The sequence below is a fragment of the Populus nigra genome, chromosome 10 (assembly GCF_951802175.1).
Source record: "Populus nigra chromosome 10, ddPopNigr1.1, whole genome shotgun sequence".
NCBI lineage: Eukaryota > Viridiplantae > Streptophyta > Magnoliopsida > Malpighiales > Salicaceae > Populus > Populus nigra.
Window position 1 is genome coordinate 6,396,294 of NC_084861.1, and position 25,379 is coordinate 6,421,672.

The window sequence follows — 25,379 nt, forward strand, 5'->3', positions numbered from 1 at the left end:
TATTTCATAAAAAAAAATAACATGTATTAGTATCAACAACTATAATTAATATCCAATCTTAATAGAGAATTGATCAGAAATATTTAAGAATAATATTTTGATGCAATAAAAATCTTTTAATTATAACAACTCTATAATTTTTTTTATAAAATATTTTTATACCAAGTATTTTATTTTTTTCTCAAGATTTATCAATCAATTATTAAATTTATTAATCAAATATTTAATAAATATTAAAAGTAAATAGATTTATATAAATAAAATCAATACTAAATATAACCAACAATAACCAATTGATACAAAACAAGCATGCTTTAAAATGCAAACGAGTGAATTTGGAAAATCCAAAGGACTTCGGAAAACCCTTTCAGAGAGTACTGGGAGTGACGTATTCTTGGCATATCTCTTCTTCCGACAGCAAATCCATCAGTCCAGGTACCTGACTCTGCTTTTCAGTGTTAGCTTATGTCACTGCCTAGCATAAAAACTGTTGTTGGTCTTACCTTTTGATCATTGAGCTTATGCGCAGAGGGCCCGGCCTGTGGGATAGACTTGGGATTCGAAGAGAGGGGCGAGGCGGGGGAATGGAGAATTTTGATTTTACCATCTGAGCTTTTGATTTTCTACCTCTGAGTTGTGAGATTTTGAGAGGCGGACTGCTCTTTTTGGAGATGTTCCATGAAATATAAGCTCTCACTCAGGATTTTTGTCTTTTATGCTCTGCTTAAATATTTAAATGATGTTGGTGAGGATGGCAGAGATTATAATTTGAAGTGTTTTTTTATTTAAAAATATATTAAAATAATATTTTTTTAAAATATTTGTAATATCATCAAATCAAAATAATTTAAAAATATAAAAAATAATTTTAATAAAAAAATCAAATTTTTAGAAAACAATTATTCTAAATTTCTCCATTTTGAAGTAGATGATTGAGGGACATGGCTAGAAGGTTTATCCGTGGTGCAGGATCGAATTCCTCATCCTTTGTAACTCTTTTTGATACGTGAGAATTTCCGTTACCAAATAGGCTAGGAAACAGGTGCCTACCCTGTTACATGGCTTAAAAAAACGAAGCTACATCAGTTATTCAGCAACTAGGGATTAGAAATAGCAGCTGTACACAAAGTTTTGAATTTCTTATGTTGCTGATGATCATAAAAAAGTCAGTTCAAATATTAAAAAATGATGAACTTACAGTGACAGACACTTGAAAAATGACTTTTTCACCACGACCGAGCAAAAAGTAGAATCCTGAAATGAGTAATAACCTGAGGAGTGAAGAATCAGGAAATAGCGAGTTACATGCAAGTGGGGAGCCTCTTGACAGCACAAAACAAGAAAATTATATTTGCAAGCCTGCACAAAACCTGAACACAGCAAATGGTAACCTGGAGAGGCTCTTGAAAGGTTCACAAAAACACAGCGCCAAAACAAGACCTGAGTTTCAACCAACGGCACACAACTAATTAATTAATGATATGATCCAATTCAGAACAGAAAGCAGGTCAGATCCCTGAACATAACAGCATCTGGGGATCACGGGCTATAAAAAGCACGTGCTTAGCTTTAATTAATAACTTCAGTTTGTAAGGAGACCTGTGTAATTATGTCCAGTAAGCCTTGCAATATATTCATCAATAATCGCTCATATGAGTTTATAAATGGAGAAGATGAAAGAAAGTTGAAGAATTTCTTTTGTTTGATTATAGAGCAGGAAGTGTAGATAATTTTCACATCATACATTGCATTCATGTCATCGGAGATAGAGTTCCTGAATTACAAGGACATTATAGAGATTTTCCCTCGCTTCATTTTTTGTTTCATACCGTCAAAGGTATTCTTGGTTAGTATGCACGTTACTCCAAACTAGTCCATTCAACGAAATAAATTCCTTTGAATTATGGTCTCTTGAAAAGTCTAAGAAGGGAAGTAAATGTTTGCTCAAAACCTCCTTCCCTCCCTTCGTATTTGAAATAATGTTTCTTTTTTCTATCTCAATTACTTCAAAACCACAAGAAGATGAAGATATTGATTTTTTTTTTCTTTTAATGAACGAATTAGTATTAGTGATCAACATTAACGAAGGTTCCGAAGCAGCGTCAATGCTACAAGCTATACAAGAAATTGTTTATCAGACAGTTTTTGGTAAAAAAGCTTATGGTTTGTAGCTGACTTGCTAACTGCCAATTTCTATCATCTTAATAGTTAATACTATACTGGTGCCAATAAATGGATAAAATCAGTATAGGAAAGTAGGAAATTTGTAGCAAATTGCAATTGTAAGCACATGAAAATTCGTTTTTTTTTGTAATAGCAGTTGACAAACAGTATATATTATTGCAAGCCGACACAGTTCCTAGAAGCTATCTGAGATTTCTTGCAACGGAAACTTCTAAAGAAATACAAATGGTGCAGACAGCAGAGTTTTTTCTTTTTTCCAAGCACTTCACATAAAGAGAATGATGCACCTTTAGCCAACTTTTGTGTCTTCTTAACATCCATCCATCCAGCCTCCAGGAGCGCCATGACAGTGCAAGACTTATGCTCCCACCTCATTCTCCATAGGCTTTGCAGCCAACATGATCCAAGCAACTTTACTGACCCTGTTCGTGAACAAATAATGACACCACCACCATTAGAGTGATACACGAAGCATTAAATCACAATAATGAGCATCAACTTTTAACTTGTTACATAAAAGAAGATGCTTAACTTTAAAAAAAAAAAAAAAAAAAACCTATCAAGATTCACCTGTGACTTGCCTGCGCAGCACGTGACCTTGGTAAATTTGGCGAAGAGTGGAGGCATCCTCATTATCTTTAGCATTATCAGCTGCTTTGGTTTGTGAAGGAGAATTCAGAATGGCCTTCAATGGCTTAAAATTTGGTCTAGAAAAGAAGATAGCTCTGTTCTCTTTATAAGGATTACTGGTTTCTGGTTGAAGTAGAAAAAACCGCAGCCTGTGAAACTGGGAGAAGGTGAGAATTAGCTAAGATTATAGAAGCCAGTGCCGGCTTAACTCTTGGCTCACTCTCACTGGCTAGCGGCAAAAAAATGATGCAGGGTGCAGGAGATTGATCCATTTGGGCATGTGCTGGACTACATGGACTAAAAAGTAAGTTTTTTTTTAAATATAAATTATTATTTTTTTCAATGAAGGTTTTAGCATAGAGTATTCAATTGAATCTATGTTAAACTAAACTATATATTAATTAATTGAATAATTAAGCAAAACAAAATGCATTTTTAACTATCTCTCATCATATAATCACGGTACATTTGCATGCTAGTGTTTATTTGGAAGGTATCTTTTATTTTCTTGATGCTTTTTAAAAATGATTTTCGTTTAAAAAGATACTAAAATAATAATACTATATTTATTTTTTATTTTATTTATCAAAATTACCAAAAAAACAATAAAAAAACAATAATTTATAAGCACCGACAAGCGATGCCTGCTTTTCTTATTATGATTTTTGTTTTTTTGGGAAATGATTTTCTAACGCGTGGATTAGTTTAGTCTAAGGTCTTGCACGTGCCATGCGGGTTGGATGAACGGTGGAATTGACAAGTCAACAATGGGATGCAATTTTTTTGTAATGCTCCTTGTAATTTATTAAATTTGTTGATCATACCCTTATACTGTAAGGTATTTGTCAATGGTTCCCAGATTTATCTTGTATTTTTGCTTTTCGATTTGCTTTCAGCAACTTCTTTTGGGATTCAGAGATTTTAATCGCGTCGGTGATTGAGGAAAGACTCGTACAAAGTATGGTGATGACTTTGATAAGGGAATGGAAAGCAATCTTTGCTCAAGTCTTGGAAGGAAAGGAGAGGAGTTAGGTGATTCCCCTACTTGGAAGTAATTGGTGGAAGCCATAACTATTTGTTAGTGTGGTAGTGATTGCTTTTTAAATAATTTTTTATGCTGAAATACATGTTAATGATATTTTTTTATTTTTAAAAAATTATTTTTAACATCAACATATCAAAACGATCCAAAACGTACAAACCATATTAAATTTTAACAAAAAATAAATAAATTTTTTAAAAATGCAGTTTGCACTACATTTCCAAACATATTCGTAAAAGATGATTTGTTGTAATTGTTAGGGTGGAGGGTCAAATTAAACAATCAAATGTTGCTTTGAAATTAATTTATTCCATTTATAACTTTAACCAAATCAAGAAAAATATGTTTTATAAACGGAAAAATGTAAATCATTATATTGGAAAAAAGGAAGTAGAACATTGGAACATTAATGAAAAAATACAGTTCAGAAAACCCCCTTTTTATGGATATGTTTGGTATTACACTATAAATGTATTTTTAAATTTTATTTTTTTTAATTTTAAATTATCTTTTATATATTTTAAGATTATTTTGATATCAAAAATAAAATTCAAAAAATAAAAATATATTATTTTAATATATTTTCAAATAAAAAATATTTTAAAAAACATCTCGATAAAGTTTATTTTTTATATTCATTAAAATACAAGTTTTTGATGTCTCTCTTTCTATTTTTCTTTTATTCTTAATCAGTTTTCCTTGTAATTGAGAGAAAGAGGACCAAGTCAAACCAATCAATAATTTACTCCATTTTTTTCTCGTCAAATTTATGCGACATATAAGGAGAAAATTGTCCTTCTGCTATAAATATAAATGAGAAATTGACTTCAAGTGATGCAATGGAGACAGACGATTAGTACCAGTTAGCCTAACTTGATCATATTTTCTCAGTTACAGTAGTAGAAATGGACCCAGAATTAAAATCTAATGCTCTTATTCATGATAAAAATCTGAAATGGTATAACAAAGTTTCATAACTGATTTTAACTGGTTAAAGACAAAGCATTGTATTATTAAAATTCAGTAAGCATATTACCAATAAGTTATGTAAAGTTTTAGGTTTATGATTATATTTGATATTATGATAGGGTTAATTTTATAAGTGTTTTTAGTTTAGAGATATATTAAAATAATATTTTTTTATTTTTTAAAATTTATTTTTAGTATTAATATATTAAAATAATTAAAATATTTTATTTTTTTTTTAAAAAAACACGGCAATAACAATCAGTCCGCGTGTCAATAAAATCTTAATTTTAATGGGAACTAAATGTGGCAAGGCAATCTAAAAATGGTTTGTTAAATGAAGGTTAACCTTATCATTCCATCCAAGCACATACCAGTTTTAACAGTAGGTGGGGGAGGGTATAACAGTAACTAACACCAAGAAGTAAAAAAATACCACGGAATAAGGACGGACTTGTAGCATTACAGGCGTCTCTTTTGGAGAACAGCCACTCAGGGGGCATTGAAGCAATTTGGAATTGTTTTCTTCCAGATATAATTAATTAGTTAACCGACTGTCGGTAAATAACTTTAATGCCAGAAAGAATCAGAAGAGATTGACCAATTCCATGGAACCGTCTGAATCGGATTCCCTTGCCTGCATTTTCTGCCTTTCTCCCTTTTCCTCTCCTTCAGTTCTTTTCGTTTCTTTGACCATTTACAGACAAGCTCTCTCTCTCTAGGGTCTCTTCTTCTTCACCACCCTCCCCTCTGTTTTCCATCAACTCAAACAGTCTCTCTCTCTCTCTGAAATGGCGAGTTTTACTTCGCTTTCCTCTTCAATGTCTGACGCTCCAATGATCTTAGTTCCCGCGTATTCATCTTCTTCTTCTTCTTTGGGAGCTGGAGTCGAGGATGCTTTCGAAGACGACGCCTGCAGTATTTGCCTCGATCCTTTCACCCCTCAAGACCCTGCTACTGTATACCACTCCATCACTCTTTGTTTATTCATTTTTTTTTTCTTTTTAGGGAATACAAAGGAAGTTTATGTATCAGTTGGAATCAAATTTAGAAAGTAGTAAGTTTGTGGCACAATCATTTAATTATCATAATTTGTTTTCTTGATAAAATTGAGGTAAATTTTATGATCTCTAATCGCTTCTTTTGGCACCATTTTCATTCGAAGAGAACTGTTGACGATAAATAATTTCATTTTAATGCCCAAAGAAAATATGAGCTTTTCTTTTTCTGAAAGCACTAAAGGAGGGTCCTGGAATATATATATAATCTCTTCTCTGCATTTATTTTCTTGGCCCTGTTTTATTTTTTATTTCTGCTACGGTTTCCATGTAAGATTGATGATATAATAACAATGCTAGAATTGATCTTAGGATGCTTTTACCGGTACTACCATTGTGTTTCTCTTGCTGTTCTACAGCGATCCTTTGACTACATTTTGTCAAAATGTCATGGTTCTTGTTCTGTCTCAACATGATTGTCTGTGATGGATTGTTATATTTAGGGCTTAAGTTACCTTTGGACTTGTTTCTTGTCTCAGGATACCTGCTGCAAACATGAATATCATCTTCAGTGTATTGTTGAATGGTAGGTATCAATCACCGTAACATTGTTTTATAGGAATCGATGTCTTGCATTGGATTTTGATGCTATGGCTGTCATTGATTTTACTTGTTTCTTGTTTAGGTCACAGAGAAGCAAAGAGTGCCCGATATGCTGGCAGCTTCTTGTACTGAAAGACCCTGCCAGGTATATGATTCTCGCGAAAAGCCATCTATATCAATCTTTGCCTCTATTGTCCACTTTTGCGTTGATCAAAGGAACCTAATGGATTGCGGCTTCTGTTTGCGCACCTTTGTTTCTGATTCTGGTTTTCTAGCCAAGAGCTTCTAGCTGCTGTTGAGACTGAGAGGCTTTTCAGGTCAAGGAACTCTAACCCTGCGTCCATGATCGTTCATCATTTGGATGAAGATTATGATGTAGAGCAGGTGATTATTTAGTCACTTTGAAACCATAACCACAACTTTTCATTTCACTGCGTAGCTGCCTCAAAAGTTTTTTCTTTTATTTATCGGGTGCTAATGGAAATTTTTAGGATTCCTATTCAGATGACTCTGATTTCGACGATCATGTTATGCAGCATCTATCTGCTTCTGCTGCCAGCAGAGCTCGTTATGTTTGCAAAAGGGAGAGGCATAGGTCTACCGGACTTGGTCCCTCCCAGGGTCTTGTCTTTACCTCTCCTGAACATGTATCCACTGTTCAGCAAACATGCACTTCACCAGAAGAAGGTCAAATGTTAAGTTATGGGTCATCAGTGATTAATTCATCAACTCCTGGTACACCATCAGTTAAAATTCAAAATTTGTCATCCGTGGCCCCTCCTGTTGTGAACCAAGTCTCTACCACTGCTGTCAATAGCCCTTTTAAACCCAGGTATTATTCTTTTAATTGCAACTTTCAATGCAGACATTGTTTGTCATCTGGCTAGGTGACTGGTCGAACCATGGGTTGAAGGGGTCAGAACATCTGAGAATAACTGACAACAATAGGGAGAAAAATAAGAATGACCCTTCCAAAGCAAATGCCCTTGTTTTTTACTTTATAGCTAACCTCCATTTTCCTCCCTTGTTATGTTTTAACTGGTGGCATCATTGGATGAATGACATTTCTTTAGCAGAATTCTTCTGCGGTAGATTGATATGGCATGTTTCTTGTTGTCTGTAGCTGGACTCTCTGTCTCACACACACACACATGCATTCATGGGCATGCAGCTGCACACATTATCTTTGTGTATCTTATTTTTTCAAATGCTCACGATGCAGGATTCTCTTTAGACAGCCACCAATTGATCCTCCCCAGGGGCAAGGGTCATCAGATATGTTATCTCTCTCAGAATCTATTAAATCTAAATGGTTTGCTGCTTCAGCCAGGTAGATAATCGCAGCTTGGTTTCTTTGGGACTGATGTTTACTTGTTCAATTTCTGCTGCTGAAGTATGTGGATATCTTGCAACAGGTACAAGGAATCACTTTCAAAAGGTACCAGAGGTATGAAGGAAAAGCTACTTGCAAGGAATAATTCAGTTAAGGAGCTGAGCAAAGAAGTTCAGAGGGAGATGAGTGCAGGCATTGCTGGTGTTGCACGAATGATTGAGCGCTTGGATCTTACTTCAAAACGCACTGGACCCTCCATGTCTGATTCTGATTTTACTAGGGGGGCATCAAATTTCTCCTGGAAGGGTAAGGGTGTGGAACAGAACATCATTGCTCAGGCTTTGGCCAAACAAAGTGAGGAAATTGCTCATGATACAAGTTTAGGTGCTTCCTCGCATGCCTCTGCTACTGTCCCAGCCCAAGTGGAAATCTCCCACACGCAGGTTTGGAAACCACTGAAGTTTTAACATATCCTCCATTGCCATAACAGATTGGTTCCAGTATGTTAAATCTGAAGTGCTGACGTTTAACAATATTTTCCATGTCATTGAAATATTTATGCTAATTGATAGTGATAAACATGGAAGCTAACCACCTAGGCGCATATAGTATCAGAACATCCGTGCCTTTCTTCTCCCTCGGTTTACAGAGAGGTCATTGACACCATGGCGCTTTGACCTGGTAGCTTGACTCTGTTTGATCTTATCATCTAAGAAGGCATATGATGCAAGTGACGTGCTGTGAAGAAAGAAAGTGCCTGTTGGTTTGCGTCCTGCATCGAATATTTATGCACAGTAACGCCTACGCCCCGTTAATTAACCAAGAATGACTTGCTGTCCTGGGATACCTTTTCCTTTTGTCACAATAAACTGTTTGAAGAGTTTAAGATAGATTAATATATGAATTCTTTTCATTATTTGCTTTTCAAGTAAAAAGAAACTTGATGTTCTACCTTGCCATGCCTACTCCTGCTTAAAATCAAAATTGCAAAGAAACCTGGCGTCCACTTTCACCAGTATCACACGTTTCTACTTTGATAGTTGGATGTGATTGGTGATGGATGTTGCTGTTCATTTGGTTTTACTTTGTGAAATAGACTGCAGGGTTCTTTTGATGAAAAAGTCTTACTCTACCGAACTGCACCAATTCACACCAACCTGATGCGATAAATGAATATCTTCGAGTATGTTCGATCATTTCCAACTTTACATGATGAGTATCTTCACGTATGTTTCAAGAATGTTACATAGGATATGCACTGTTTATCACATATGAGTAACGTTTTCGTAGGGTCGTATTCTTTATATTGGTGAAGCGATGCGGATGAAATTTAGTCCCGGGCCAGAATTTGGGGGTTTGAAACAACATGGCCGCATCAATTTACTTCTTTGCATTATTGGTGAATCCACTTTCCCGGAAGATGGACTCCGCAGCTCATCCATAGATATTGCCATGAAAGTTATCACAGCTGATCAGGCGTCACAACATTCCCCCTTTAAATGGGAGATGGAGAGGAAAGAACTAATTTGTTGCTTTAAGGTAACTTGACGAGCATATTCATAAAGAGCATGCAAGGATGGCATTTACAGAGCTAGCAAAAATGCAAATATTTATAGAGTAGCAAGTATTTATTACCATCGCCCGAAATCCTCAACCACCGGTTATTTCTTACGTATTTATCAACAAAACAAAGATCTCGCCCTTCGATTTACCTATACATTCGTACAAACTACCAGCTATAAGAAAAGTACGGCAGGAAAAGAGTCCGAGAGAACCCATGCACTGGCTGATAAACCATTGACCATCACCCCCTGCTGTATTTTATAAAATGTCCGATGCTTGTAAATATTCATGAATAGTTGCTACAACCACAAAAGACGAGAGTTTCAAAACGCCTTACCATTAAAGTCACCGTTTGGAAACGCGGCACTGTTTAGAAACGCGACTGTGACTGTATTTCTAAAAAATTTAAATTTTTCTTTTGCTAAAATTTAATATGATTTGTACGTTTTGGATCGTTTTGATGTGCTGATGTCAAAAATAATTTTTAAAAAATAAAAAAACATCGTTGACATGCATTTTGGCCCGAAAAGTTATTTGAAAAGCACCCGCAACCACACTGCCAAACACGCTCTAAGTAATGCTTAAAAGGTGTGGGAAAAGTACTGTAGCCCCCAAGCCTTTTATTTAATTGTACTTATATATTATTTTAGAGTATTACTTAATTATTATTAATATTATTATTATATTATAACATATATTTTTTTTGTTTTTTTCTATTTTTATTTATTTGATTTTTTTGTTTTTCATGCCCCTTTTTTTTTGCTTTTTTTTTTGTGTTTTTTTTTAAATGAATTTTTTTATTTAACTTAGTTTGTTAATGGTAATTTTTTTATTTAGTTATCAAACTTTCATGACACGAATTCTAAGTTTGACCGATTAACTTGGTTTGACGAGTTAACCCGGAATATTATTTTTTTTATTTTTAATTATTTTTTTATTTAGTTTAGTTTGTTAATGTTAAATCCACGCGTTTTAATTTAATTGTACTTATATATTACAATAATAATAATAATAATAATAATAATTATTATTATTATTATTATATTATAACATATATATGTTTTTTGTTTTTAATTTTTTTAATTTTTTTTTGTTTTTTATGCCTTAATGGGTTTTTTTTTTGCTTTTTTTTTTGTGTTTTTTTAAATGACTTTTTTTTGTTTAATTTAGTTTGTTAATGGTAATTTTTTTATTTAGTTATCAGACTTTCATTACATGAATCCCAAGTTTGATGGGTTAACCTGGTTTGACGAGTTAACCCGAAATTTTATTTTTTTTGCTTTTTTTCTTTTTAATTAATTTTTTTCGTTTAATTTAGTTTGTTAATGTTAATTTTTTTTCTATTTAATTATCAGACTTTCATGATACGTGTCCCGAGCTTGACAGGTTAACCCGTCAATTTTTTTTTCTATTTAGTTATCAAACTTTCATGACGCGAATTTAATGTTAACCTGATTTCAAGGGTTAACTCAGTTGATTCAGATTTTTTTTTCCTTTTTCTTCATTAGTTTTTTTTCTTCCTGTTAGTTTTTTTTTTCTTTTTAATCAATTTATTTAATTATCACACTTTTATAACATAACTTTGCAGCCAGATCCACATCCAAAACTATTGGATTTGGTACTGCAGTCAGACCCACTTAAACTTGGATCATGGAAGTTTAATATTATTATAAATATTACGTTAAGATCAGGTGTTGCAGTCAAACTTGAGACTCTTAGGTATAGATTTACAAAAAAACCTAACACTTTTTAGATTTTAGGTTTTTTTAATATTTTTTATGCAAACAAATTGACCTGCGGCATCACGCAGGTCATGTAACTAGTTAGGATGCAGAACGTGTTGGTTGGTGTAGTTTGTAAATAAATAAAGAAAGAAAATATATTTATTTTATATTAAAAAGAAACCCTTTTTCCTAATGGTTTTAAATATAAGTTTTTATTATATAATAAATTAAATTATGGTGGACAAACTTTTTTATTTGGTTTTCTAATGTTATTATATAAATATTTATAATATTAAAAGATAACATTTAAAATTTAAAATTTAACAAGAACAGTTATACTGTTTCATAAATAGTCATATTGTTTGATGAACAATCATATTATTTTATCTTTATGTTTCAGGTCTATAAAAGCATGTTATTATACAGAAAAGAAACACAATAAAAATATATATTCTTTTCTTTATCTTATCTTTTTATTTTTTTAGAATTTAAAGGACTTAGTTATATCCTAAAAATATTATCTTATCCCTATATAAAATAAATAAATAATATTTTTACATCTCTAAACCAACACCATATTTATTTCCAACCAAAAATATTTCTAACAGAACTTGGCCCGTGAAATAGGAAGAGCAGTGATCACATGCCAAGAAGACGTAAGAAGGCGCAATCTCGCAAGGCTGCGCTGCCCTGCCCATTGGCACCTCTGATCCTAAGCTTTCGACCCTCTCACCAGGCATAGATGCAGGCTGCAACGGCGTCCAGACTGGACCCGGGGCCACTGCATGCATTGACACGAATTCCTTTATCTACAAGATGCAAAACTAGACCCCTAGTAAAAGATACAATTGCACCTTTGGTGGAAGTATAGCCGAGGTTCAGTTATCTCTTCAAGGTTGCTAGTTAAGTGCTGTTCAGCTGCATTATTCACCAGTATCAATCCGGCCGTGTTCACTGACAACTTGATCAACAACCCTCTTGGCAATTCTCATCGAACCCAAGGTCCGCAGCTATAGCAATTGGGTCTTTTGCATCAATTGCCTTAATTCGCCTCTCGCAGCATCTGCAAGGTATCACCTTTATCTTTCTTTAATTTCCACACCTTCCACATATGTAAAGGCCACGTACGGTTGCACCGCACCCCTCTAATTCAAAACTGTACGCAGCACACAGATCTTCCTATCCCGGAATTACCTCCTGTCAGCAACGCTACCCTTCCCTGACATGATCACAACATAATATTGTTGCATATATAACATTTGAATTGGACCAAGTTATAATTAATTAGAAAACAAAGGTTTACAAAACTAGGTGTGGTTATTGGCTGGTTTGCGGCAATATGTAAGAAGCTTGTTATGCAAGAAAAAGAGAACAAGAGAAACAAAATATATACATGTAGCTTGTTGGTGGGCTTGTGGGATTGGATGCATCACAGACTCTTTGCCTGGCTGCTCTGCGGCGGAAACTGTTCCCCACTGGTTGCGATCAGAATAAAGGCCAGAAAACAGTGCTTTCTGTCATCCACAAACCTTTGCCTTGCATGTATATGAACTGCAGTGTGTGTGGGAGGACCTATACCATAACCAGAAATATATTTGCATGGTATGCGTTGGTGCCATTTGGAATCTCTAGCTATATGTCATAATATTAGTGGCCCGTATCAGGTGCATGTTTCGCATGAGTCATCAGGGATTCCCATGTGGCATTTCTCTGGCGAATTCAAACACAAATATTTCTAGCCTAAGCTGAGTGGAATTGATAAAGCCTCTTTCTTTTCCCAGCCGGATGGGTTTGGATTGCAAGCTCTATTGAGATTTGAGACAGCGTTTGCAACCAAGCGACACGCTACTTAAACTACTGAGATTTTTTTTCCTCAGTAATATGTTAATTTTACTGAGACTTGACATTGATTTTAGTTTAAGGATTATCTCATTAATTAATGGACAGGAGTTATTGAGAACTCCTGTCCATTAATATTTTTTATAAACAAAGAATAATAATTATCGTAATTTTTTGATATGTCCTCAGACAAATATTAATTGTAACTATGATTGTTGTATTGCATTATTTACTGTTTTTCTTTCACAAAAAAAATAGTTTATAAAGTTTTTTATCTAAATTTTTTTTTTTCTCAATTTGAACCTTTTAATTTAATTAATTTGACTAATTTTATTGTTTTTTACTTTGATTATTTATTCGTGAGATCTAATTAATATGCTTGATCAATGAAGTCTCTTTAAGAATTAAATATTCTAGATATTGATTTGAAAAGAAGAAAGTCTTAATTTATAACAATACGTTTGTCCAGAAAGCAGTTTGATTATGAGCAACGTAAGTGATTCACAAAGTCATATCAAATGCCTAGGCATTGTTTCCATCCTCGGAGCCGCAAGAAATAAGAAAGAATTCCGCTGGTGCACGAATTTAAGCTTATATTAATTTTATATAGATATCTTCACCGAACTTCGGTTCTTTTAATTCATGTTTAGATGGATAATTGATGAATTAAGACTAGATTCAATTTCTTGGTTGGAGAAATTTTATATAGTCAAATAAATTTTATACTCTTAATTATTGATTATTAATAATTACAGTACAAGAGATCATTCATAAAAAAATAATCAATAACTATTTAATTTATAAGAGAGATTGGTATGAAAAAGAGAGAGGAAAAAAAAAGAGCTGAATAAAAATACACACGGCTTGCGGGCCATTAATTTGTATTTTAAACTTGTGTTTAATATGAATAATCTGCGAAATATATATTTACAATACCATAAAGAAAAAACAGAACATGAGTGTTTTATTTATTTTTTTATTGAGAAAACATATATAATTGTTTTATTGATTGATAATAACACGCAGATAGGCTAGTATTTCTTTGGCAAACACATACATATATAACAGCGTATACGTACGACCACTTGCAGAACGAACAGAACCGCGAGAGCTTGAGAGATCAATTAACCATTTATAATCGTACCCCCTGCATGCATTAGACGAAACAAGTCCCATTAATTAATATTAGTTCCGTGCGTGCGTGTGCGCGTGACCTTCAAAATATGGTTAATAACGAATTAAATTGTTCTACCATACCATTAGGATGAAGAACTTGGCCAGTCATGTAAGACGAGCACTGATTGGAAGCCAGGAAGACATAAGAAGGTGCCATTTCGTAAGGCTGTCCTGCTCTTCTCATTGGCACGTCAGACCCCAAGTATTCTACCTCGTATGCAGGCAGAGATGCGGGTTGCAGTGGCGTCCAGATCGGACCTGGAGCCACACCATTGACACGAATTCCTTTATCCACAAGTCTTAGAGCCAATCCCCTAGTGAAGGAAACAATCGATCCCTTGGTAGACAAATAGTCTAGGAATTGGTGAGGGGAGCCAGCATAAGCAGTAACAGATGCTGTGTTGATTATACAACTTCCTTCCTTCATGTGCTTTAATGAATGCCTGCGCGTACCAATTGAAGAAATTAATAATGCAATTAGGAAGAAGTTATAATTAGGTGCTAAAACTAGGTTCTGTTTAATTAGGGTTGTGATTTTTGACATGGTTGGAACTGTTAATTATTGGTGGTTCTAATTAAGAATTGATTGTAGATTATACTGTTACAATGTTTTTATATATGTTGAACATTCAATACGCATAACTTCTGTTGTTACTCATTTTTGGACCCCATGTTTGCTGGAAGATTGACAAAACCAAATGAAAGAAATATTTTTTTTCGAAACTCTGTTTGAGCTGTTTTCTGCTCTTTTTATCCTTTCCCTTTGCTGCCAAAATCATCAGGTTTTCTTAGACTGATCAGAAGTCTTCATAATGCCAAATTCATTCCCTTTTATAGGGTCTTTAAGGGTGAATAAATCCCTCAAAAGTGGAAATAAAAAAACTGGTTCTGCTGCTGCCGCAATATTTTTTGTTCCAACTTAGGCCCTGATTCTGACTGGGCTTCATGCAATATCTGACCCTCCCTAACGGAATTATGTCACTCGTGACATGTTGAAGAATGGACCTACACCTTTATCGGGTCCTAGAGCTCACTGTTCTTATGGCAGACTCTCGGTCGAAGTAGGATGCTTGGCTTTGTTAGTTCCCTGAATTTAGATCGGGAGACCCTTTATGACCAACCAGATTGCGACCCGTTTCTATCCTATAAAACGTTTATAGCTCACCTGGAATCCTTCGTGAAAGTTGTAGTCCTGGATGCATAGGTGAATTTAGGCTTTCGAATCACTTGATTTCGATATCAGGAGCTCGAGATATTCATGTTTGAATATCTGACGTGAAAGTAGAGAATTCTGCCGCGAGCAGGATTTTGACCCAAGTTTTGCACTGAAATTTCTGCTGCCATCATGATTTTTCTGGTTCATTCTTAGGATACTCTTAGTCATATCGGGATGCTCGACATTCGTCAGTTTTTGAATCGGATCAGGAGACCATTTTTTACCGACCAGTTTTGCGGCCCGATTCTGTCCGGTAAAACAATTATATCTCACCTTAAATCCTTCATGAAAGTTGTAGTCCTACACACATAGATGAATTTGGGCTTTCGAATCGCTCAATTTCGATATCAGAAGCTCAAGATATGCATGTTTGAATACCCGATGAGGAAGTGAAAATTCTGCCGCGTGTTTGTAACCTTTTTTTTTTTTGGGTCCCTGCAAATATAATTAATAATAATAATAAAAAGGGGAGCAGAACCCAAAGCAAACGGCATTGTTCCTCCCTCCCCGCAGCATGCAGATGGAGACCCTAGGAGTGGAAAACAGCGCAGGCGCGCCCTGCAAGGCCACGCCTATTGGAGACTTCGCCTGGTGTCCCCTGCTCCCCATGCGCAGCAGCGTCCCCGCTTCCCCCTTTGCCTATAAATACAGCTCTTAGCAGCTGCACCCAAGGGGGAGAGTTTTGGGGGGAGATTTTTGGGGGGGAAAAGGGGAGAGTTTTTGAAAATGAGAGAGTTTTTGAAAAGAGGAGGGTTTTTGAAAAGAAGGGAGAGTTTTTGAAAAGAAGGAAGAGAGGTTCCAGTGTTTGAACGGGAGAAAAGGAAACAAAGGAGAGCAGGGAAGAGAGTAAGGAAACAGAAGAGAGGAAGGAAACCAGGAGGAAGAGCAGCAGCAGCAACGCTAGGAGCCACACCACTGTCAACGACTGCAGCGTCTCCTCCATCCCAGCAGCAGCAGCAACGCCAGGAGAGGAGCAGCAGCAGCAACGCCAGGAGCCGCAGCAGCACTGCCAACGACCTCATCAGCTCCTCCATCCCCACAGCAGCAGCAGCACCAGGAGAAGAGCAGCAGCAACAACGCCAGGAGCCGCACCAGCACTGCCAACGACCTCATCAGCTCCTCCATCCCCACAGCAGCAGCAACACCAGGAGAAGAGCAGCAGCAGCAACACCAGGAGGAAGGTTTCCAGCAGCCACGCCAAGAACCACGGAGAGGGGAAGAGATATCACAGCACCACCATCTTCGCTGTCTTCACAAAAACCAGGTATGCCTGCTGCCTTCTTCGTATAATGTTATGATAATATGCAGAAATGAAAAGAAAATCATAAGGAAACCATCACTGTTGCAACACTCTGTTATCCCGTTTTTTTTGTGTCATGCACTGTAATGCTGTAATGCAAAGGAAGGTGATGAACAGTGCGAAGGTGATTTAATGACCTTTGCACTGTTCATGCGCGTGTAAAGTTTTACACGTGCAGGTGCGGACTGGAGGGGCTGGTCATTGGCATGGGCCAGTGACCAGGCTGGGCTTGTTAGGCCCAGCCCAGCTGTGCAGGCTGGCTAGGTCCAGCCCAGTCACATGGGCCGGGTGGGGCCCAGCCCGAAAAAAATAAAAAAATGAAATCTTTCTTCAAAATTATTTCAAAAAAAAAAAATATGTGATGTTCTCAAATTATGTTTATTGTATTTTGGATCAATATGGTTTGTATTTTTATATTGTAAAAATACAAATTCGATATGAAAATACTCGGTTTTCGTCAAGATATCAAAAATAAAAATGTTTCGTTTTCATGCATACGGCCAATACCCTAACATTGTTTTTATGTTTTTTTTATATAAAAAACAAATATTTGAAGCTTTGAAAATGTGTTTTCGCATGGATTTCTTAAACACAACAAAAATCATTTTTCTTGCATTTCTGGATTTTACAACATGTTTGTAAAACTCCAAAGGGTATTGGCCAATATTCCAAAAAAATATAAAAATCTTATTTTGGGGGAATTCATCTATTATTCACCGCTAATGTTTGGATAAAGAAATCCTTAAAGGACGAATATCCAAAATATTATTGGGAATAATTTGTTATTATTCACTGTTAATATTTGGATAAAGAAACCCGGAGTGGTAAATATCCAAAATAATTTTCTAGGAATAATAAATCCGCGCAAATCCTTGAAAGAAGCCTTGATTATAATCAAGGACATTTCAATTTTTTTTTACTCCACGGTTTACGAGACGAAAAAATAGGTTTTTAAAGCACCCTAGATTTCGTTCATCAGAGCAGACTTATCCTAGGAAACTGATGGGATTAGTGAACATCAACACCATAACATTTATAAGGCAAATCAAACACCAAGCAGCTTACCTTAGGTAGGGCGTACTAGGGGTGCTAAAACCTTCCCTTTACGCAACCAGTCCCTTGCCTTAGAATCTCTGAAAGACCAGTTAGGTTTCCTAGTGACCATAATACTAGGTGGCGACTCCCTTTTTCACAACAGAAAGACCCCAACATTCAATCCCTCGCTACGAAGGATGGGTCGCCGCGACGTCGAGCTCTCGGGAGGGTGCGACAACTTCGAAACTTTTGTTTTTATAGTATGGTCTAGTTCTTGGATTAAGAGAAAAGAAAAACTGAATACACAAGCAGTTACTGTTTCTCCGCACTTGTTTTCTTACTTGGTCATGAAGAAATAACCAAATATGTTGGTTCTGAACAGCCTCACAAGCCATTCCTCGGTAATCTCTTCTACCAAGTTGGTATAATGCTGTACGCCAGCGTTGTTGACCAAAATATCAATCCGCCCATATTTACTCGCAACTTGTTCGACAACCCTCTTGCAATCTTCTTCTGATGAAACATCAGTAGCTATGGCAATTGGATCCTCTGCATCGCTTGACTTAGCCTTCAGTAGCATCTTTAGGGTGTCATCCTTGTCTCTGTCCTCAATGCCTTGTACATATGTAAAGGCCACAGTTGCACCCTCTAATGCAAAATGGTAGCATACAGATCTTCCTATCCCCGAATCCCCTCCAGTCACCAGAGCTACCTTTCCCTGAGACGTAGTATCAGACATGTATAGTTGCTTCAGTACCATTATATATATATATATATATATATATATATATATATATATATATATATTTATTGAGCTAATGAAGAGAAACACCCACATATATAAATTATAAATATATGTAAGTGTGTGTGCTTGATATATATCTAAGAAAATTAAGAGAAAAGGAGAAGCAAAATAACAAATTAAGCACGTACGTTGAGTTTTTCGGAAGGCTTGTAGTCAGGGTTTATGGCTAGCGGGAGTGGGCACATGACATATTCTTTACCTGGTTGCTGAGGCTGAGTCTGTGGTGGAAACTGAGGTTTTCTTTGTTCTTCCATTGTTTGTTTGAAACTGTGTAAATTCTAGTAATTAAAACCAAGGTGGGCTTTGCTAATTGCTATTGCTTGCATGGAGATGGAGAGCTTGATCCCTGGAGGCTCTCCCTTTATAAGGAAAATATTACTTGCAGTAGAAGGTTAACACATGTGCGTGAATTAATTGAAGGCCCTGCTAAATCTGTCAAGTGTCAAAAACCATTCAATCACCGATTGATTCATCGGTTCAAAACTTCAAATTAAGATAAACGATTTCGAACACGTAAGAGTGGAAAGGGACTAGTGCACGTGGATGCCAAGGAAGAAAGGCACCCAAGATGTGCGCGTGGAAAATATTAGATGTTGTGGCAGTGCACCATATTCTCGCATGGACTCTCGTGAATTAATTGAAGGTGCTGCTGAATCTGCCAGGTGTCAAATGCATTTTGCAATTCACTAATTGATGAGTTCCAGTGGTTCACGTTACCACTGTTCTCATCTTGGGGACTGGTTGAGTAAGAAGCAAAATTACACAAAACCACGTCATCTACCGATTGATTGGCCGGTTAAAATTAAGAAAAACAATTTCGAATACGTTAGAGTGGAAAAGGACTGGTGGATGTGGATGCCACCACAGCAGGGGCATAAGTGCAATTTTTCCGCCGTAAGGGAGACAAGATGGTGAAACCGAAAATGTTGACTTTTAGGTTTGTGCCCTTGTTGCTGACGGGTTCATGAGATTGGGATAGAGAAAGATTCACAGCTGGAATTCTAATTGGGTCGATCACAGCCATAGGGGCTAACGCGAGTAAGATTTTTAGTGGGCAAAACTCAAAAGCTGGCCCAAATCAAATAATCGAAGCTGTTTTATTTTTGTGTTTTAATAGTATTTTTTTAAAAAATAAAATTATTATTAAAATTATTTTTTTAACAAGTTTGTTGTATGATTATTTTTTAAAATATTTTTTCTTAGAAATATATCAAAATAATATATATTTTTTAATTTTTTAAAATTTATTTTTAATATTAACCTATCAAAACAATCTAAAATTATAAAAATACAATAATTTTTTAAAAAAATGTTTTTAAAATATGAAAATAAATAAACGGTTAAACCAGCCACAACCACCAATTACCACCGAACCCACCGTCCTTCTATTAGATGCCAGTTACTAATTAGAGGGACAACTCAACGAATTTAGACTTAATATAAACAGTGATTATGAGATGAACGATTTGTAATCCTAAGATTGTTAATTATTGTATGGCAATTGTTTTTGGTCTTTCTATGTCTAGTCCATATATGAGGAGTAAAACTGTATGTAAGAGACTTTGAAAAAAGAAAAAAACAATTTCTCCTTCGGTCCTGATCGTTTTCAAGATCAACCGTTCAAAAACACACAAAATAGTGTCTAAAACATAAGGATCCATTTTTAATTTCCTAATTTCATAAACAAAAAAACTCGAACTTGAGATCTGAAATCCAAAACCCATAACATGATTGTTATGGTGGTCGTAACTGAGGAGGTGATGGTGGAGGAAATCAGGCGGAGGAGAAGAGTGTAACCAGTACTTGTTACGGATTCGGTGGTTTTTAATTGGGCCAATTTCTTCGGGTGTTGATGATTTTGATGGTGTTTTTCAATATTGTGAATGGGTTGAAGGAATGGGACAGAAAGAAGTGAAGAATACTGGATAGGAAGATCATATTCTTAATTCTTTTACCTTTTGTTGAGTTTCAAGGGGAGGACAAATCTTAAGCGCGCTCGTTTTTTAAACTAGTTACAAATTAACTATAAGGCAGCTGGTTTTGATATTTTATTTATTTATTGGATATAAACTTTGAGAATAATATTTATGAATATTTATTAAAAAAATAATATATTAAATTATGTATGAGATGCTCTTTCAAAATTCATCAAAGAGTGAATTTACCCTAACCAGTGTCAATATAATTTTGCCCTAACCATAAAAATGATTAAGCCTACAATTAAGGATAGAAATGTCTTTTTTATATGATATATTTGTCATTACAAAATTTATTGGGGATAAAATAATCTGAATATTTTCAGTGTAATAACTATTTTACCCTTAAAAATAACTACAAATGATCTTTTGATGAGGAGCTACCATAAAAATAAAGGCTATTTATAGTTGACTCTATGACACATGTTTTTGTTATATAGTTTTATTCAACTTTGATTTTTTTACTATGTTATCCTTTTAAAATTATTTTTTGATTCATCAAGTGCTTCCAAACTAACTTAGGTTTTTTTTTTTTACGTTGTGTTTTTTTTTTGTTAAATTCATCTTTAATATCATATTATTAAATCTTCAACTTTATATTTTTTTTTTCAGATCACGTTTTAATTAATTTAACTCAAATTATCTCGCGTGACCTGACGTAAAGCTTAACACTACGTACCTATCTAGTCTCCTTTTATAAGGTGAGAGCATAATGGAATACAAGGATTCATTCTTATGCTTTCCAATCCTTTCGAATTGGTGTCTATTTTTTTCCCGATTGAGTTTTTTTGTCTCTTCGTCCATCTAATCATCCTTTTTCCTCTCAATCTTCATGCAATCCTGAAAATTTTCGAACCAGAACAATGGCTTTATAGTCTTCAGTTTTTGTACTTCTTACCAGAAGCGTGTACATTAAGACGCTCGTTTTTTGACGAGAAAAGCTGTCAGATGTTTAATTAATCTAAGTGCCTATCAAAATTCCCAAGGTTAGTGAGACGAGCCACATTGATAATTTCAACCAATGATGCACCTCCTGCGGAATAATCCTCCTAAAAAATCATACAATCTTAGAAATGCAGTGTTTTTTCATTACAAAATATGGACACCAAAATCTCATCAAAATTTCTGACAACATTCTCCTACTGGCCATTGATACAAACCAAAGCTAAAAACTGGTGAAATATAACCAATTTACACCATTGTTCTAAGCAACGCTGATGTTCGCTACCTGTTCCATTCATAATCTCCCCCATATCTTGGACTGGCATTGTTTCCACGGCTACTGTCATCTGGTTTTATGGAATTTGCATAGGCATGCCAGCCCAGGAGGTATGGCAAGATATACTGCAAGAGACATGAAGTACATCAGAAACAACATGATTGGAAGAATGAATAAAACAAAATGTTCACTCCATAAAAACCCAATTTTGTACTTTTGATCAGGAATTTACTCGTTCCCTTATTTAACATCTGGTTAAATTCCATGAAGCAAATTCTTTTTTTAAGGATTTACTATTTGTTAGACAAGATTCAGATGCATTTGGTGTTGATAATATACCAGCCATCATGTTCTCTATTTTACACTGGACACACCTTAATTCATTTCACAAACTATCCACTAAATTCTCAACCAGGTCCCTAAACTATGAATTTTCTCAATTTGATCTCCAAACTATAAGATATTTCTCAATTGAGTCCCCACATCCATGTCTGTTTAATGTATTCTTACTCGCATATACCATGCAATAAAAACAACACAATTTTAGGATAATTTGACATTTTCTGGAAACAAAATGGGAAGATTTAAAACAATAGACCCAAGTACATAATAATTTGGACACCCAATTAAAAAACACTTTAGTTTGGAACTATATTTGAAATCAGTTTCACATATGGGGACTATTTTGAGGGTTACCCTTTTACATTTTGTAAATCGTCTTGCTACTCTACGGACCCTCCAGAGGCTACTAGATAGCAAAATTCAGAATGTTGGGCAGGTGGAACAGCTAATTCTATCATATTAATTCAGCACGATCCCTCAATTTTCTGATGCTTGCAACTGAGTGTGTGTGTGTGTGTGTGTGAGAGAGAGAGAGAGAGAGAGAGAGAGAGAGAGAGATGGCATACATTAAAAGCAGAGGTGAGGACAGTGTACTCTGCCTTGGTGACTGGAATGTATATGTTCTCATCTATATTCAAAACTTTGTTTTGAACACCTGCACAAGAACGAGAACCATGACAATGTTGGATTAATTTGCCTTCAAAATGTCAATGAGCCACTATCAGGGTGGTGAACAAGCAAGAACTTGGATGAACAAAGATCTAATCTCAATATGACAAGTCCTCTGGATGTGAACCAAGAATTGCTCGATTATATCCACATAAATCATGCTTTTGAATTCAGTACCAAGAGTTCAAGGGAAAGAGAATTACTGAGGTTAAAGAAGTGACCAGAACCATCTGGAAGTGGTTCTACCTTCAACAACTTCCTGACCTTACCTTCATCACTGCAAATATCAACAGTTTTGTTACATTTTACAAGCTCGTTAAAACACTAAGGCTATAACTTGCAAGAATCCATGTTTTCCATGGTAAAAAACAAGCATCCCTGCAATCTATACTGAGCCGAATGATAAATGCACATGTATCAATAGGCAAACAAGATGGAAACATGGCAATTATGTGGCTCAATACAGTTCTTAAGGGACATAAAACCAGTCTTGAATTCTGAGTATCTTATAGCATCATGACATACTACAGCTTTCAGTTACAGTCAAATATGAGAGTAGAAACATACATTGTATACTGTTAGTTGGAGTTCGATGCAATTAGAAAAGACGAAATTATCGCTCATCAAGTCTAATCACCTGATGACCGCAGGAAGATGGAATCACAAAAAATAAATTTTCATTTATTCTTCGTTGACAAACTCATTTCAGATTGCAACAGATGAAGTGGAGTCATATATATTCAAGACAATGAGAACAAAAGGCATTAAAGTAGGACTGGCCAGCTGTTTAGGGCTATATAATCCGTATCAGCAATCATTGTGAGAACACAAGATTACAGAGAAGAAATTAGAATGCAGTAAGAGCACGCAAAATGTTTAACTCTTGTCCACATGAAAAACAAGAGAGTACCTTTTTCCCTTATTAGGGTCATGGAAAAATTCACATGAACCTTTTGCGTCAAGGCTTACAAGATGCCCAATTTCTGTCACTGACAACGAAAATACCTACAAGATGCCCACTTTCTGTCACCCACATTGAAAATTCATCATAAATCAAACATTAAAGGATAATTGTGATGGAGGAAACATGTCAAACACAGGAATACTTTTTATTTTCTCTCAATCATATCAAAGGCCTGCTTTTTATGCTTGAGAGTTTAGCACGTGTCTACCAAATGTGGTTAAGGGCCTAAGGTCCTGCTTTCTCACGTACACACACATTTAAGAAATTTAGGCGCCGTTTGAGAACTTGCATTTCACAAAAAAATGATTTTTTTAAAAAATTATTGTTGTTGTTGTTTTTGGATTGTTTTGATGTTAAAAATTATTTTTAAAAAATAAAATAAAAATTATTTTAATAAATTTCCGAGAAAAAAAACTAACTGTAAAACATTCTCAATCAAACACCATGATCGGCAATGAACGGAATAAACCTGATCTGAAGTAGGAAGATTTTTTATTTTTTTGAGAATTAAGTGGTCAAATATGCCAAGGAAAACTATTGGAAAATTGAAACGGTAATTTCATTCGGGAACAGGCTTAGGTTAATTGTAGGTTACCTGCTTTCTGGTCCAGTCATATTGACGAACAGAAGCTGCAGGAGCAAACTGCAATAGCACGAAGCCTTCCTTGACTAGTTTATATGCCCCTGACTGCCATATATTAATTTTAAAACATAAAGAGAAGAGAAAAAGGAAAGAAAGAAAGAAAGAAAGAAAACGAAAGTTTGAGGAGAAGAGCAGCGGGCTTACATCTAATGGGGAAAACTCTGGGGACCGAGGCTCTACAGTAAGAGCAGCCTTCCCTTTGTATATCGAATGGCCCACGAAAACCTTAGGCGGTGATTCTCCAACTGTATGTATGTATGTATGTATAGCAATAATAGTGATAAATAAATTATAAACCTTAATGGCGATTCCAATCCAACTAATCAAAAGTGAAATACGGATAATAAAAACTACCTGGAGGAGAAGAGGAAGGAGAGGAGCGTGGGGAAGTTGTGAAGGTCTTGTGCTGCTGGTCGTAGTACTGGCACTTCACTCCCAAAGTTTTCTTCTTCTCGGTGCTTGAAGTTTTACTGTTCAATGAGATACTTTTTGGTGAGCAGAGACTGTTATACTGGGGAAGCCATAGTTTAGGGTTTTGAGGGGAACTACTCACCCGGCTCGCACTGTTTAGCTGCAACATTTTCCCTCTTTCTTCCCTTTTCTTTGCTGAGCCAGAGACAGAGGGAGGAGGGACTGGATAGATCAAGTATACTAACAGATTGGTTGATACTCCCATCCATGGGCCATGAGCCCATTCCCATCCCATCAAAACGCAGTTTTTCTCGTCGTTTTATTGAATGCCATCATGCACTGTTCTTTTGACACGTTTTTTTTTTAATGTATCTCATAGTAACCTAACCACACATGACCCAGACAAGTTTCCCCCCCTTCATCTATTGTTTCTTGTTCGATGATTTACTGTAAGTCTTAATGTTGTTCAGATGAGATAAAGGTCATCACTCACCAACATGTGTTTTTTTTTAAACCGTGAGTGTCTAAAATAACTTATATATACTTTTATTAATTTTTCAAAATTCTAAAATTAAATATTATATAATTTTAATAATTATAAAATTTATGATACTCAAACTAATAACCCTTAAAAACTAAAACCTAACAGGTTAAAGATTAAGATATTCTTGTTTTTAAACATTAAAGTGATAACATAAAAAATAAAATATCGGTTTATAAATCAACTTGATTAACCAATTT

At 35.3% G+C, this 25,379-nt stretch overlaps 3 protein-coding genes and 1 pseudogene across 5 annotated transcripts; 1 reads left to right on the forward strand and 3 right to left on the reverse strand.

The window, feature by feature from the left end:
• The first annotated feature begins 5,307 nt into the window (after window positions 1-5,307).
• Window positions 5,308-8,707, forward strand: LOC133704437 (E3 ubiquitin-protein ligase RHF1A-like). 3 transcript variants are annotated; one of them, XM_062129258.1, is made up of 8 exons: window positions 5,308-5,781; window positions 6,360-6,406; window positions 6,506-6,568; window positions 6,699-6,807; window positions 6,915-7,255; window positions 7,646-7,753; window positions 7,839-8,199; window positions 8,329-8,707. In XM_062129258.1, the coding sequence occupies exons 1-8, from the start codon at window positions 5,614-5,616 to the stop codon at window positions 8,329-8,331; spliced, it is 1,200 nt and encodes a 399-aa protein (XP_061985242.1). In that variant the 5' UTR covers window positions 5,308-5,613; the 3' UTR covers window positions 8,332-8,707. The 3 variants fall into 3 exon arrangements, with proteins under 3 accessions (XP_061985242.1, XP_061985241.1, XP_061985243.1); XM_062129257.1 differs by having other exon boundaries at window positions 7,839-8,707; XM_062129259.1 differs by having other exon boundaries at window positions 6,960-7,255; window positions 7,839-8,707.
• A 2,890-nt stretch (window positions 8,708-11,597) lies between these two features.
• LOC133705244 (NADPH-dependent aldehyde reductase 1, chloroplastic-like) lies at window positions 11,598-16,399 on the reverse strand (annotated as a pseudogene).
• Window positions 16,400-17,579: 1,180 nt separating this feature from the next.
• LOC133704335 (glucose and ribitol dehydrogenase-like) lies at window positions 17,580-18,722 on the reverse strand. Its single transcript, XM_062129136.1, has 2 exons — window positions 18,543-18,722; window positions 17,580-18,327 (listed from the first exon to the last, which is right to left on the reverse strand). Exons 1-2 carry the CDS (start codon window positions 18,666-18,668, stop codon window positions 17,947-17,949), a joined length of 507 nt encoding a protein of 168 aa, XP_061985120.1. The 5' UTR covers window positions 18,669-18,722; the 3' UTR covers window positions 17,580-17,946.
• Window positions 18,723-21,457: 2,735 nt separating this feature from the next.
• LOC133704714 (single-stranded DNA-binding protein WHY1, chloroplastic-like) lies at window positions 21,458-24,972 on the reverse strand. Its single transcript, XM_062129642.1, has 7 exons — window positions 24,582-24,972; window positions 24,372-24,472; window positions 24,180-24,272; window positions 23,531-23,625; window positions 22,824-22,897; window positions 22,518-22,606; window positions 21,458-21,734 (listed from the first exon to the last, which is right to left on the reverse strand). Exons 1-7 carry the CDS (start codon window positions 24,931-24,933, stop codon window positions 21,615-21,617), a joined length of 924 nt encoding a protein of 307 aa, XP_061985626.1. The 5' UTR covers window positions 24,934-24,972; the 3' UTR covers window positions 21,458-21,614.
• Window positions 24,973-25,379: the final 407 nt, after the last annotated feature.